This window comes from Lytechinus pictus, chromosome 3, assembly GCF_037042905.1.
Source record: "Lytechinus pictus isolate F3 Inbred chromosome 3, Lp3.0, whole genome shotgun sequence".
In the NCBI taxonomy this organism is placed as follows: Eukaryota; Metazoa; Echinodermata; class Echinoidea; order Temnopleuroida; family Toxopneustidae; genus Lytechinus; species Lytechinus pictus.
This window is the reverse complement of record NC_087247.1, coordinates 4,214,195-4,229,574: the sequence shown is the minus strand read 5'-3', so window position 1 is coordinate 4,229,574 and position 15,380 is coordinate 4,214,195. Positions and strand designations below refer to the sequence as shown.

At 33.3% G+C, this 15,380-nt stretch overlaps 1 protein-coding gene across 1 annotated transcript in view; it reads left to right on the top strand.

Moving 5' to 3' along the window:
- The window catches only part of LOC129257961 (plexin-A4-like), a 53,539-nt gene that overhangs the window by 30,013 nt on the left and 8,146 nt on the right, over window positions 1–15,380 (top strand). The window contains exons 14-25 of the mRNA XM_064097899.1: window positions 311–542; window positions 1,151–1,293; window positions 1,826–1,947; window positions 3,338–3,403; window positions 4,148–4,219; window positions 4,843–4,909; window positions 5,999–6,145; window positions 6,919–7,072; window positions 7,694–7,797; window positions 8,880–8,982; window positions 10,384–10,458; window positions 14,753–14,847. Of these exons, the coding sequence (XP_063953969.1) occupies window positions 311–542; window positions 1,151–1,293; window positions 1,826–1,947; window positions 3,338–3,403; window positions 4,148–4,219; window positions 4,843–4,909; window positions 5,999–6,145; window positions 6,919–7,072; window positions 7,694–7,797; window positions 8,880–8,982; window positions 10,384–10,458; window positions 14,753–14,847 (1,380 nt within the window). The remainder of the gene's footprint in view (window positions 1–310; window positions 543–1,150; window positions 1,294–1,825; window positions 1,948–3,337; window positions 3,404–4,147; window positions 4,220–4,842; window positions 4,910–5,998; window positions 6,146–6,918; window positions 7,073–7,693; window positions 7,798–8,879; window positions 8,983–10,383; window positions 10,459–14,752; window positions 14,848–15,380) is intronic.

Here is a 15,380-nt window from a genome sequence, read left to right as displayed (position 1 = left end):
ATGAGAAATTAAAAAAAAGAGAATTTTTGCCCCATTTTTAGCTTCTGGCATATTTTGGCTCCAACATCATGCTCGCTCAAGGAAAGTTACAAGAATAGACAAAAGAATTTTCAGGATACAGATTTTGGTGTAACTAAGAGGACACAAGAATTTTTGTCTGACAATTTTCAGAATACTGACCCAGTTAATTTCATTGCTTTCATAAAGTTTGGGTCAAAGCAACTTGCAATCCATTCCCTGTGGAGGCTCGAGACACAGAGCTACAGCTACAGCTACAATTGATAACGTGGTTCCGTCTCTTTCACTACAGGTCTTCCACGGTAGCACCCTGGAATTCAACGTGGGGCGAGTCCGCTACCTCCATGATTCCGATTTCAGGATTATTTTGGTGTCAGTCATCGCCGTTCTGGTGGGCGTGGCAGTGGTCTTCACTCTCATTGCTGTCTCGGTCTATGGAAGACGGGTTCATCAGCACAAGCTCAAATCAGCAGAGGGCGCTCTGATCAGATTGGAGGAACGGCTGAAAGACAAAGCAACCGAAGGTTAGTCTTTGAAAAAAAAATATTGTAGAACACCTTACATAACAGGTTTTGCAGTTGCTATGAGGTTATTGGTGTTGGCTTTTCAATTTATGGTATCTGGTGATCCCTGCACAAAACCTTTTAGTAGTCAATGATTTTAAAGGAAAGGTATTTTTGACAAAGAAAAACAGTTTTCTAGTCAGTTCTGACAAAACCTTGTCCTGCCTGGCCTGCTCAAACAAAATATGATTCAAAGATCATAGAAAGAAACCCTTCTTGAAATGCACTAGCTAATATTATCAACCCTTTAGTTGTATTTGGATTTTTCTTTTTCATAAAACTGAAAGATTAATGATTAGCTTATTTATGAAGACAATTTGTCATTTTGATATTTTTCACAGATTCATCTCAGGTAGATAAGAAAGAAGCAAAGATTTATTGAATTATTGATTGAACTTTATTCTTTCGGAATGTCTTTTTACTTTTTAAGGATTTATTCAAATCTCTTCAAACTTTTGAATCGTCAATATTTCATTCAGGACTTGGTGATATAATACCAATTTTTCTTGAACCTTGTTTGGATTCTTTGAGAAATCTAAGTCAACAATCGTTGTCTTTTACTTTTACAGCATTTCACGACCTACAACGGGATATGTCTGGTCTGAAAGAGCAGCTTCAAGGAGTTGGTATGCCTTTTGTCAGCGGAGCAGACTACATTAGGAACATGCTCTTCTGGGGCCTCAACGTCCAGCCAATGACCAGTGATCCTGAGGTAAGTCCACTGTACAGTGGGGGTCCTTGAATAGACTCCTGTGCTGTAAACTAGTCTTTATACACATACCTTTTGATGAAAAATTAAAGTACCATGTATATTCACTTTAGTCAATATCCCTTCAACATGTCTGCATTTAAAGGGAGACTGTCCTCCGAGGAGGTCAGTTGCACTGTGAGGTTCTTTAATAGACTCCTGTGCTGTAAGCTAGTCTTGATACACATACCTTTTGATAAAATAATTGACAATATATCAGTTAAGTTGGAATGGCCATTAGATCGAGAGGCAAGCTATGACATGCATCACTTGGTGCAGTTTGGGGGTTCCAAATCTGTTATACCTTATATTTATTCTTAGTGCATTTTAATCAATGAGTTCCTATTATTTTATGCCAGTTTATCATGGCTCAATCTGACGAGCAGAGCCAAAGTAGAAATGATGCCCATACGGTCCATTATTCATCAGTCATTTAAATTCTAATCAGTTTATTGGTGTTTTCTCTATCTGTCGTCTTTGTTTACCCACCATTAAGCTACCCCAGGAGAGTATAAAACAAGCTATGTCCGAGTTCTCTAAGCTCCTCAACAAGAAGCAATTTCTCATGGACTACATTCAGTGTCTCGATGAAGCCAAGAGCTTGAAACAGAAAGACAGGTAATTCCTTATCTCTCTTCTGTTTGTATAATTGTATCCTGACCTATTTGTACGATATGAAAATGCTATTGCCCAGTTCCTCATCCATATGGTTTAAATTGTTCAATCATATTATTTATTCCATTCTCGTAAATATATTCACACAATTATTACATACATGTGTATATCCTTGGAAAAGCCTGATATGGCTTTGCAAAAGTAAAAGTTGTAAAAGTTCTCATGAAAAATATATAATTCATATTGATATTTTAGAATATAGATTATACATTAAAAAGCTACAGGATTAGAATAAAACAATGAGCAAAGATATATATTTTTTTTATTAATCACCTTTTATTCGTAAAAAAGGGAATCAAATACAATAATATGCCCAGGTTATCAGTTCTAAACGAACGAAATACAGGGCAACATATTTTGAATACAGTATATGTATACATAAACAAACATAAAACAAGAGATGATAATTATTTACATATCAAACGCGTCAATTCGATTCAAAACAAAATTTATACTTAGAGTGGTGAGAAGGGGGAAGGAGGGGATGTGCTATCCTGTGGTTTAACTTAGGTTGCTCTGATTTTAAAATGAGGTCATTGTACTAACATATGGTATTACAAAAATATATAAATTATGCAATTATAAATATATAAACAAATAAAGAGTAAATTCACATAAGTAAGCCTAGATCTTGAGTTTATATTTTGTATATATAACAAATGTGATTTTGTTCCGCAAATTATGATATATTACAGTCTGGCATACATAAATGAAACAAGAATGGTTGGAATAAAAAGAAATTACGGTGGGAAGAATGAGGAAGCAAGGGCTGATGGAAAAGAAATGGTGTAGAAAAGGTTTGGAAGAAGAGAAGAAATAGGAAAACGGGAGAAGGCCGGAAAATAGATAAAGAGGTAGAGAGGGGGTGAAGTATAAGGAAAAGGGAAGAGGAATCAGCCCTTACGCCATAATTATCTGAACAGCATAATAATGACAGAAAAAATTGCAAATATTTATCTTGAGATGTACAACAATCATATTGGGGAAATTCAGAATGAGATTTAGTGAAGAAGTGTCATGTCGGTCCACTGAGGTTCACTCTTTGCATTGTAGATTACGTATGAACCAATTAGTGCTAATTTACTCATTGTAAGGATAGTATCTTTTGTATTTCCCACCAAAATGTGAGATTATGCATTTGACATTGGTTGATATTTCATTTTGTAAGAATAGAGTTTGACATCACTCTGAATTAGATTAATCAGGACTATATGTTATTTAATTAAGATACGAAACCATATTTTACTTCCACAATTGTTTTCCAGAGTTTCAATTCTAAGTCTCGTTCAGGTATTCACCTATTCTCATACAAGCTTTGTTCTCTTACTTACAGAGTAAACATTGCTTCACTAATTTCAACGATTCTAACCACGGAAGGACGATTTGATTATCTCACTGAGTAAGTTCATTTCCACTCGATAATTACACTGATGTATTAGATATTCATATGATTAATCTTGCATAAGAATTGTACTGTATTTGTATACTTCTGTCCTTTTTAAAAATTTTTGTTTGAATTTTTTTTTGCCCAATTATGAATTTGTAATGAGATTATGTGAGGGATTAAAAGCTTCAAAGTTTAAGCCTTTACTAACCTTAACATATCGCCATACCTCGTGCCTGCTACTCCATCCTCAGGCATGGTAACATTGTGATTACTCAAGGTATTTTCGAACAAAGAAGTATAATGTTCAAACCTTAATTAAATCAGGTATTGCAATGAATAATGCCAAAATGAATACATGAATTATTAAAATAATGTTGAATGAATTATCTAAATAAAAAAAATGAATCATGTGATTTCAGAAAAGATTGAGTTTATTTAACTTGATGGTATAAGCATGAAGTGATCTAATAGTGAGCAAAGCTGTTCAAATTTGACAAAATTCACAAGTTTAAAGCTGTTTTATGTACTAAAGAATTGAATAGACTAAATTTGCCATTTTCTTTGCCAATTTTCAAAAACTCTGCAATATGTATACAGAACAGCTATAAAAATGTGGAGAAAACAGCAATTCATGAATAAATCAATCAAGTCATTTCACATAAATGAAAGAATTCTCTTAATAACTAGATAAATAGGTAGGTAGAAAGATAAAATAGGTAATAGTAAATACCTATATATATTCAATACTACTTCCAGGGTTACGCTGACATTGATGGCAGACAAAATAGAAGATTCAGATGAAAATAGACTCAAACAACTCTTCAAAAGGTAAGCAACTTTTAAAAAGTTAAGGGGAAATTTACTTTTGGGACAGCCACCCAAAACTCGCTAACGGAATAAAGCACACCTTACATGTTAGGACAACTGTCGTAAAAAGAAGTCTTCTCCAGTTGTGTTGTTTGTTTGATAACATTCAAAAGAGATAGAGAGAATAATTCCTTGATATTGTGGTGTAAATAACAGATTGCATCCTTAGAATTGGGTTTGATTATTGAAAATCTATCTGATTTTCTCCTTAAATTCTCTGTTAGTAGATCAGGGGCGTGGAATAAATCTTAGTGATTGATATGAGGCTGATTTTTGTGAGTAATTATACACAATTAATCATAGAAATCAGTTTGAGGATCGGCAATTAAGCCTCACATTATAGAGCCTTGATTTAGTGTTATTAGAGATAACCCATTTACCTTTTCTGTAACTATAACATTGTTTACAAAAATATATTGAAAAAAAGTCATAATTGACCTATTATTCATCCTTCGTAATATACTTTATAGGGATAAGCTCTGATACTGCACGGGCAATTGATGCAGACCAAAATACATGTTTTTAATGCATCGCTAATAACGCTCTATATAGATGATAATGTGTAATATTGTCTTTGTTTACAGTGTGCAGAGTATACTTGAGAAGCTTCTATCAAACTGGGTAGCACTGTGTATGTATAAGCATCTACAGGTGAGTAGGTCTATGGTCAGTCGCTAGTCCAACGTATTAAATCCAGTTTTGACCCTGTTGATTAGGGGTAGCCATACGCACTGCAGTAATATTTCCAAAACTTAAATGTTTTGTAATGAATCATTCTAGGCGAGTTAAATCTGACTAAATTAAACAAAATCAAACACATTGGTGGAGGCATAAATTTCTATTGTGCACAGTCGAAAATCCATCTGATCATATTTTACTCCAATTTGCAATGTTGCCCATCTAAGAAAAACAAAATTGTTTGAAAGAAATTCAAAGTTACGGCAGTTATGAGAATGAGATCACTGCAATTTGAAATTACATAATCTGACAAGTTAAAGGAATATCTTTCTCATTGGTTGCACACAGATCAGGGGGCCGTTTCATAAAGCTGTTCGTAAGTTAAGAACGACTGGTGATCCTTTCTTACGCGCTTAATCATTGCCAATGAATATATCATTTACCACAAGAAAGGATCACCAGTCATTCTTAAAGTCGCTCTTAACTTACGAACAGCTTTATGAAACACCCACCAGGATTTATAGTGATATCCTTTCATCTTCCTGGAGCAGTAATCAAAATATAATATTAACATGAATATATTGAGGAAAAAGTTCAAAAGATAATTTGAAGCAAATTTATCTTTAGGCATTTTGTGTATTGGAGTGATGGAAGTGCTCCTTTGAATACAGTTATTTTCACCTGCTAGTAACAGATTAACTTAACTTACCTTATCTTACCATTGTTTCTTTTCTTTGAAGAGGTTGGATGTCATGGGTTTCCATCTTTCTCTGACCAGTACAATCTCACAACATTCATTTTTCTTTCTGCCCATCATCTCCTCAATATTTTCAATCCAGATTTTCCATTTTCACCCTCATCCTCTCTTGCCTTCAATTTGTTTTCCGTTCATGATTTTCTAAATAAAACTACAGTTCTTGAATATTTTACTAGAATTGACAATTGGTCTTCTTTCCTTACTGCCATTTTTGCTATTTCTATTCCTCAGATGAAACAAATGCTATGCCATTGAAAGACTGATGAAATCAACATCATTACTTTTTCATTCGTTGTTTTTCTCAGAAACAAGTAGCGTACCCTCTGTATGTGTTGTACCAAGCTATCAAGGGTCAAGTAGACAAAGGACCAGTAGATGCTATCACCGGTCAAGCTCATTTCTCTCTCAACTTTGACTATCTTCTAGACGAGGATGTGGAATTTGAAGATGTGGTAAGATAGCAATCAATATGGCTTCCAGGAAACTGGTCATTCCAGAAGATATGTACCTTGTCCTACATATTTGACCTGTCTGACATGATTTGGATTTGTTTTCTAAAAGTTGTAATGCTGTCGAATTTTTATAGCTTGAGCAATTTGTGAAATAAAGTAAGAAGGGAGGAAAATGAGGATTGGACTTACGTCTTTACTTCTGGTGAAAGATTCCTACAGCTGTGTCCCTATTTTTTGTAATAATTTGTTTTATTAATGCGTAGGAAGCTATTCATCGTCCCTATATTCCGCCTCTGTCTTTTTATTTGTTTCACATTTTTCAATTGCTGACTATTACATCAATAGCCTTCTACTTCATTTTATCATATATCATCATTTGTCACCAATCTGTGCAGGAATTCAACTTATTGTACCAATCTTCAATAAGGTTGTATTCTAATCAAATTTTATTATGCAAGGGAGATCTGACTTTGTTGAAGTGATCTTTGTACATATGAGTGGGACAGGGGTAGCACTCCAAAATATGTGTCCTCTTCACTGTTACAATGCACAATTAAGCATCAACCTAGTCATTTGATGGTGTGATAATGTAGACATACAAGAAGTTAGATAATTATAATAATATACAAAATTCATTATGCCCTTAAAAGTTTTCACAAAGTGCTAAGAAAAGACAAAGGAAAGAAATAAGAATATACAAGATATGAAGAACAAAGAATATGAAAATGAAAACTTATTCTAATTCATGTTCTGATTTGGACATTTATAAACAGACCCTGCATATCGTAGACAAGGAACACAAGGTCTTGGAACAGGTCAAAGTACTGGATGTTGATACTATCACCCAAGCCAAACAAAAGATATTAGATGCTATGTACTGCAAAAGACAGACAGCACAGCAGCTCAGGTCAAATGAAGTAGACTTGGGTAAGTAGAAAACAGTAAATATTAAATGCTATCTACTGTAAACCACAGACCGCACAGCAACTCAGGTCAAATGAAGTAGACTTGGGTAAGTAGAAAACAGTAAATATTAGATGCTATCAACTGCAAACGACAGACTGAACAGCAACTTAGGTCAAGTGAAGTAGACTGTATTGCATATGCATCAAGTTGCTATGCAGATTAGGTATTTCTGCTATGGCTGCTAAAAGATGTATGAGGGGTTGAAACTAGACATTGTACGTATAGTGATAGTATTACAAACTTCCACCTTGCGGATTTAAGAGGTTATTACAAGTTTTTGATATAATAAATGAAAAAAAAAACTAATTCTCAAGTCTGCTTAGCTTAAAATAAAGAAGAGTTTGTAGAGAGGAAAAAATCAGGCATGCAAAAAAGGTTTAAAAGATACAGATGAGAGGTGAATTGGAAAAAGAAAATGCTACATTCTGCATAGGTGAAGCCAATTCAATCAAAATATTTTCTTAAAACAGATGATAGTGATACAATTTAGAGATATGTATAAAACTTATTGGCATATTAAATGTGTATGATTAATCATCATTTGTAAAAGTTGTTTTATTAATACTTTTTCTCAATATACAGTGCTTCTAAATGGACGTATGGGTCAGCTGGTTCTGAGAGATAGAGATTCAATTACTGATACTAGAGGCCACTGGATCAAAACTAACACCATCAAAGCTTATAAGGTCAGTTGCTAACATCACTGGAACGTCACATTTACTTGTAGAATGACAATTTGTGCATGAAAAAAATTTAAAAACGTATCTGTATCAAGCAAAATAACCAATGCATTAGATCACACATTTTCAAAGGTATAATCAATGCACATGTTTATACTTTTTGATATTTCAGCATCCATGGTTTTTAACAAGTTTTATTTCACTATATTTGACTCACTTCAACAAAATAAATATTGATTGAGAATGCTTGATTTAGAAATTATCGCTCTCTGTGACTGCTCAAATTTGGTTTTAAATGATTTGCGGATGAAATGCATTTTAAGGTTCTTAAAGTATGTCATACAAGTCAGTGCTAACCCATGCAGGGTTTACGCTAGAGATAAATGATTGATTTAAAGTTCAAATCCATGCATATATTTTTCAAGATTTACACCTGATATAGATATATTCTGAAGTGTTTCAGAAGTGAAAATGGATAACCTACTTTATTTTTGCTTTTGTATTCTTGGTGGCAGTGGTGGGATATTTAAAGCTATTTGGGAATTGTTTCACAGAGCCAATAGTGATTTTACTGACAAACTTGTTTTTTAGCCAATCAGATTCAAGCAAGATACAATCAGATACAGCATTTTTGCCATTTTCACAAAACATGTCATTAAAGGGCAGATATTGCATTAAAAAATAAAAATAATCATTGTATGTTTTTGTTGTGCTTATTCGGCCATTAAGTCACGGAAGTCACTAATTTTTCGAGAATCTGCTTCCAAACAACTCTAGCTATACCTCATGCTTAGTTTAAACTTGAATGATTTGTTACTCTGGAAGAGTTTATGAGGTTCTGTAGGGGGAACTTACTTTTGATGTTGTGTTTATAAAGGATAGCTGGATCACAACAAAAAGCACAGATAGATTACAACACTAAAAAAAGCATGACCGAATCAGTCTTTTGTGCGACAGAATACATCAAATATACCATGGATATATTTACAGCCAATTCACAGCATTTAAGGTCGGTAGTGGGATTGCATATTAAAAACCATGTGCTTGACACTTGAGCATGGGTTAAATCTTTGTGTTTTGTTGAGCAGATATCCAATGGTTCTTCGGTAGCCATTGTCAAGAAGCAAGATGGGACAAATCAAGAGTTTTCTGGCCCTCTGGTGTTGGATAAAGCAGAACTTGCCTACTCATGTGAGTATATGCATTGATATATTTAAAGAAGCTCAATCTATATGTGCATTTATGGTGTACTGTTTAGCATAGTGCTCATTGATGCTTGTGGAATTTAAGAAGATTATGAAATAATGTATCTAATGTGATACATTTAATAGATATCAGTATTTCAATAGATTACTTATTCCTATTTTTTGGGATGTTTCAATAAGTGAAATGTTTCACTGAATTGAAAGGAATTCAATTTGTCTAGAAAGCCAAAGAAAGTTATGTGACTAAAATTCCTGTTTGTTAACAATTTTTTAATTGTCTGTTTTCTTAATTGGGAAGTTACTGTTCATACTGATTTGTTGCACAAGTCTATTCGTACTCACTATTTTTGCCCCCTGCGACACTTTTCTTCAGAATTTTTGTGCTTTCTTTCAGATTGATGGCTTCTTGTGTTATTTTCTTGTAAATCTACTAATACTCTTCTTCGTATATCTTAAAGTAGATAATAGGCCCAATTATTGCAAGTCATGTTGTGTTTTTCAGATTGTTCGTTTGTAAAGCTTATTTGTTGTCTCCCTGTAATGTTTTAAAGTCGGGCGTTTCTTTTTCTTATACATGTTTATGCTTATATAGTTGATAGGCCCATTTTAATTCTAGTATCACATACAGTATTGCAATTGATGACGTGTTGTCAGATTTGATTTTTTATATACAATGTATTCATTTTTAGCTTTCTGCAATAATGCTTTTTAGACAGATAATTGTTTTCTTCTTATATATTAATTTTAGTTGATATACCCAGTGGTTATGTTGTGTTGCCAATTTGTTTTTAGTTGGAGAGTTTATTATTTTTAGGCTACTTGAAATAATGCTTTTATAGCCCATTAATGCTGATGACAGTAATGGCCTTGTTGGAAATCCTGACAATAAGTAATGATGTCCCATTATTGATATTTTCTTCCATTTGATTCTGAGGCAAGTAATACTCTTTGGGAGGAAAATAATTCATGTTTGTGATTCTTCACTAAGATGTATTAATGGGTTGTTTTTTGGAATTAATTTGCACCAGTGATTGCTAGTATAGTTAAGCACCTATTGGCAGCCTCTAAAATTATGTTTCTATGACAAATAAAGCTAGAATGGAATATACAAACTATATTAAACATTTAACCCCTTTTCTCATTATTTATATCAATGGAAAATTATCTCAATGAAGTGATAGTACAAACCAGCTCTTAGCTTAAAAATAATGAATTAATTATTGTTAAATATCAGTTCGGAATGATCAAGACAGCATTTTTCTGTATAAGAGAGAGTATTTGTTGTATTTTCCATCGTGTGTGATCAATCAAACAGTTGAATTGTATATCTGTTATTTTTTGTATAAAATGTTTGAAACTCAAATGGTTGCCTGTTCATTTTCCTCAGATGTGCCAAGGTTATCAGAATGCTATTCCCCTTTGTCTATGGACAGAAACCATGCTCAGTATGTGAAGTTAAATGGTGAGGCTTCAGTCCATATCATAGCCTTCCACAAATAAATCAAAAAGTTATCAATAATTAAAAAGGCTGCTTTTCACAGGCTTAGGAACGGAACTGATTTTCAACACGAAAAAAATTGCATCACACTGCCAAAATGTCTCCAAAAGATGCTAAATATATATTACACAGGGTCCTGTTTCTTTATTCATAAAGACTTGTTATGACAAAAAAATGCACAATTTCTGCAACAAGATTACTATCAGCTGATTCAGCCAATCAAACAGAATGATTTCAGTAGCTTAAAACTGTTATTGCAAATTTGTTATTGTAACAAGTTTTATGAAACTGGTCCCAGATCTGTCTTTCAGCATGAATTTTATTTCAAATAAGTTTGTAATTTCTTGTAACCATTTTCCAGCAAGCAAGAATGATTAACAAACTTATTTGAGCTTAAAATGTGAACGCCCCAAACTTTGGACGTCTATTGGCCTTATCACACGCCTGTGAAAACCAGCCATAATACCCAGCATATAAACATGTAGCTACATTATACTCATTTCCTTTTGATCTGAGCAGATCTCTGTAGTAGTATTGCACACGGGAAGGCATATCATTTTAGCAAATTGAAATATTCATATAATGTAATTTATTTTTCATTAATATTCTTCTAACACAATGACACTGTATTCTTACTCAATGTAGATACATGTACAGGGGAGCCAATGCTTATTAGCCCTTATCATTTCGAAGAAAGAAAACTTGATTTTTCTTAATAATAGATAGCCTATACCCCATACTTTTGATAGCTTGCAGATGGGGTGTTTTAGAGACAAATAGAAAATTACTTTTAATAGAGGAGTAAAGCTTATTTAAATAAAATTTATCTTTTTTAGTGGAATGTTGCACTCTCATTAATGTTTAGTTAGATTGAAATTCTGTTGCATTTCAATTTCTGCAATATTTTTGTTTTATTGATGGTGGATTAGAATAGGGAGGTTGGGATGAGGAAAGGAGGATGCATCGGAAAGCAGGGGTGAGGGTGATCTCTGTGAGTGCGAGGGGAATCTGGCCATCCCCGTAGTCAGGGACTAAACTGGATTTAAAACCTAGATAACTGGCTTATTAGTATATATATATGTATATATATATATGTTTTGATTTGTATAGGAATTTGAAATAGTCAGGTTTACTTCAGAGAGAGAGAGAGGGAGAGAGAGAGAGTGTGTGTGAGAGAGAGGGGGAGAGAGAGGGTGAAGAGATTGGTGGATACAGAGAGGTAGAAATAAAGATGGGAACACAGACACACGAGAGACTGAGAGGAGAAAAGAAATTGGTAAGTGAGATTAGGTGTGAAAGAGAGAGACAGAAAGAGAGGAGGAGAGATAAAAAGAGGAGGGATAAAGAGAGGAGGGAGGACAAAAGAAACTTTGACAAATAAAATCAAATAAAATAGGTAACCAACAACACTAAATTAAACTTTCTGCTCAGATCAGACCTTCATTTTATAATAATATCTCTCAAATTTGCCATATTGACCCGATCATTAAATGCCAATAACAGACTTCACCTTTCTTACCATCCAGTAGACATGGCTTTAGTTTGCTATCTATGTAATTCATTGCTTTTAAGGTGAAATTGTCATTCTACGCTACTTCACATTGCTTATCTCTCACTGGGTTGCTATTTTGGTTTTTGAGCTTTTTTATTGCAATTAAAACTACTTCTGTGACCTTTCAATAATTGATGTGTTTTCCTAATATGCTATCCATATAAGCAGGTGTTAATATTTTTTTTCTGTTGCATTTTTTGCATTGTACTTCTAATCATGCTTCATTTTCCCCATTTATTCTGCATCTGAATATACATGTATGTGTATGCAGGACACATTATAATGATCTGCATTTGATATATAAATATTCTGTTTTTGTAACTGTATATCAATTTATCTGAATATACTGTAGATTATATTAATCTGAAATTCTGAAATGGGGGTGGGGGCTTTGTTGCTTACGGGTAAATTACATTGGCCAGTATTTTCAACGGTGATGTAACTAAAACCTTGGTTTAAATCTGTGGTTAAACTTTTTTGACAAATATCATAAATTGTTTATTTTGTACCTTTTAGCATTGGAAAAAAAAAGATTTTTTTTAACGCTTGAACCATTATAGTACCAAAATCGATAATCAACTTAATTATATATTTACTTTTCAGAAAGTAGACTCATATAGATCTGGCTATGCATAGTAAATCAAGAGATTAGACCAGAGTCCAGAATATTGGTTGCGAATTGTGATATCTTCATTAAGTGAAAAAACAAGAATAATGAAATAGCAACTGAAATATATTAGAACATGTCTTTCTTTTGACCTATGTCCATGATTCTTCTTCAATAAAATCTGACCGATGTTGGACAGACATTTTAAAAGGAAACTGCCCATAATCTGACCTTTGGCATATTAAAGCCACCTTAACAAAGCCCAAACTTTTTCATGAGTAGGGTTCCTGCTCGGCATCATGCGGCATCTATAGACATTAATGTTCAACGCAAAAGCATTTATGAATGTAGCATAGACTTAAACAAAAATCTGTGGTTTATCTACGGTAGTTGTAAAAGTTCAAATTTTCTTTATGCTATTATGTTCATTATGTGCACTTATTTCATGCTTTAGTTTTGTGTTCCCATTAAATACGATAAAGAATGTGTCATTGGGATACAACAGACGTAAACAAAATGAACAGGGGGTGATCAGAATACAGGAGCTCGTTATACAGTGCGTCCCACAAAAAACGAAACCGAGGTTTAGCGATGATTTATCATAACTTAATCACAAATAAAATAGACAAATGACCTATCATTGTAAAGCTTAGAAAATGTTCTTTCAGATGGTATAACATACAAGATTTCTCATCCACGCATGAGTGAGTAAACACAATTTGAAAAAAGGATAGCAAAAAGTTATTTGGCGGGGGGTTTCAAAAAGAAAATCACATTCCTAAAAAGTTCAATATCTGTTCTTTCATTTGCTAGCTAAATTGTAGAAAATGGTCAAGAAATAACAAAGCTATATATTATTTCTTGACCATTTTCTACGATTTAGCTAGCAAATTAAAGAGCAGATATTGAACTTTTTAAAAATGTGATTTTCTTTTTGAAACTCAGATACCGCCCCCCAAATGACTTTTTGGTTTCCTTTCTTCAAATTGTTCTTGCTCTCTCATGCATGAATGATAAATACTAAGTTATTTTAAATGAAAGAGGAGACTCTCAACTTTACAATGATAGGTCATTTGTCTATTGTGTTTGTGATTAAGTTATGACAAATCATCGATAAATCTTGGTTTTGTTTTTTCTGTGACGCACTGTACATCAGCGTCTTATTTATGATTTTCTTTTATAATACAAGGTGTATCATGATTTCAGTAGCTTTTAACAATGTCAATGACAAACAATTACATAATGGATACTCCTCTGTTTTTTAATAGAGAGGAAAAAGCTTCTAACTGATAATAAGAAATCAAGTTTTGACTGGTTTGATTAAATGCTTTTGATTCTATGCATCTTCCAAAAGTAATTAAACAGTGGCAAGCAAAATATATCAAAAGGTGATTGGTCTTGATGTGCACAGTCCTAAAATCCTTTAAAAGTAATTTTAAAAGCCTAAATATTGATTTCAGTGCCTTATATATTTTTCATGATTTAAATACTCTTTCACCCAAAATAATGAATTGAGTATAAACAGGTGTGTTTGTGCGGTGACACAACATTTGCTCCTGCATCTTTTGCTCCAGTCTTAGTATCTCAGCGGGCATAGGGTTAGGATTGTAATAGTGTTTTTTGGTTCAGAATAATGTAAAGATAATGATTTGGGTTAAATTGATTTTGGAGGTTAGGTGTTATGTTTGGCTATAATTATGTGCAGATTTTCCATCGGGGGAAATATCGCCAGAGCAAATGTCACGGAACTTTTCTTGCAAGCTAAATTAATAAAGTCACCAGTACTGCAAGAATAAACAGGATATAAAGAGCAAAAATACCATATTAAACAATCTTTGAATTGCAATGCCTGTGCTGTAAGCTAAATGAACAATGCATGGAGTTGAAGTTTGCTAGGAATCTATAATACAGAGACTCCAACCCCAAGCACCCTCTGATCGGAGATTCTCCCGCCTGGATCCCCAAGCAAACTGGAGACTCCAACTTGATTTGCGCGAGATTTGGGGAAAATGGGCTTTCGGCGGGAGATCTCCCACCGAAAGCGGGAGAGTTGGAGTCTCTGATAATATAATGTGTTTCTCTGCTTTTCTGTACTTCAGCTCTTGCAGTCCCAGCTGTGAACAATGTTCGTACATCTTGGGAGTATACTCAAATTGATGCAGATCCAGAGGAGGGAAAGCAGATGTGGCACTTGGTAAGTCCATTCACACTTTTCATTTCATTTTTTAAGATTTTATTTTATTTCAATTATCTTTATTCTTCATTTCATTTCTTTTTCCATTTTTTCTCCACTTATTTTTTTTTAAATCTTATTTTCATTTAATTTCATGTGGCACTTGGTAAGATTGTTTGGAATATTCAATTCATTTTTTTTTTTCAATTTTCTTCATTTTTTTTCTATTTCCAGTTGGCCATTATTTATTTATTTACTTACTTATTTATTTATCTATCTATCTTTTTATTTTTTTTTCACTTTAATTTTCACTTTCATTTCTTTCCATTTCATTTAGTTTCTTTTTAGATTTTCTTTTCTTTTTTCTCTTTTCTTTTCTTCTCTTTTCTTTTCAGTTCATTGAATTCATTCCTTCCCTTCTCCTTTCAATTCTTTTTCCCTTTCCCAATCCATTTTTCATTCCCTTTCCATTTTCCTTTCATATCTTTTTATTCTTCCTTTTCTTTTTCTCTTTTTCTTCTCTTTTCATTTGTGGAATTTCTGTTCTTTTTTTT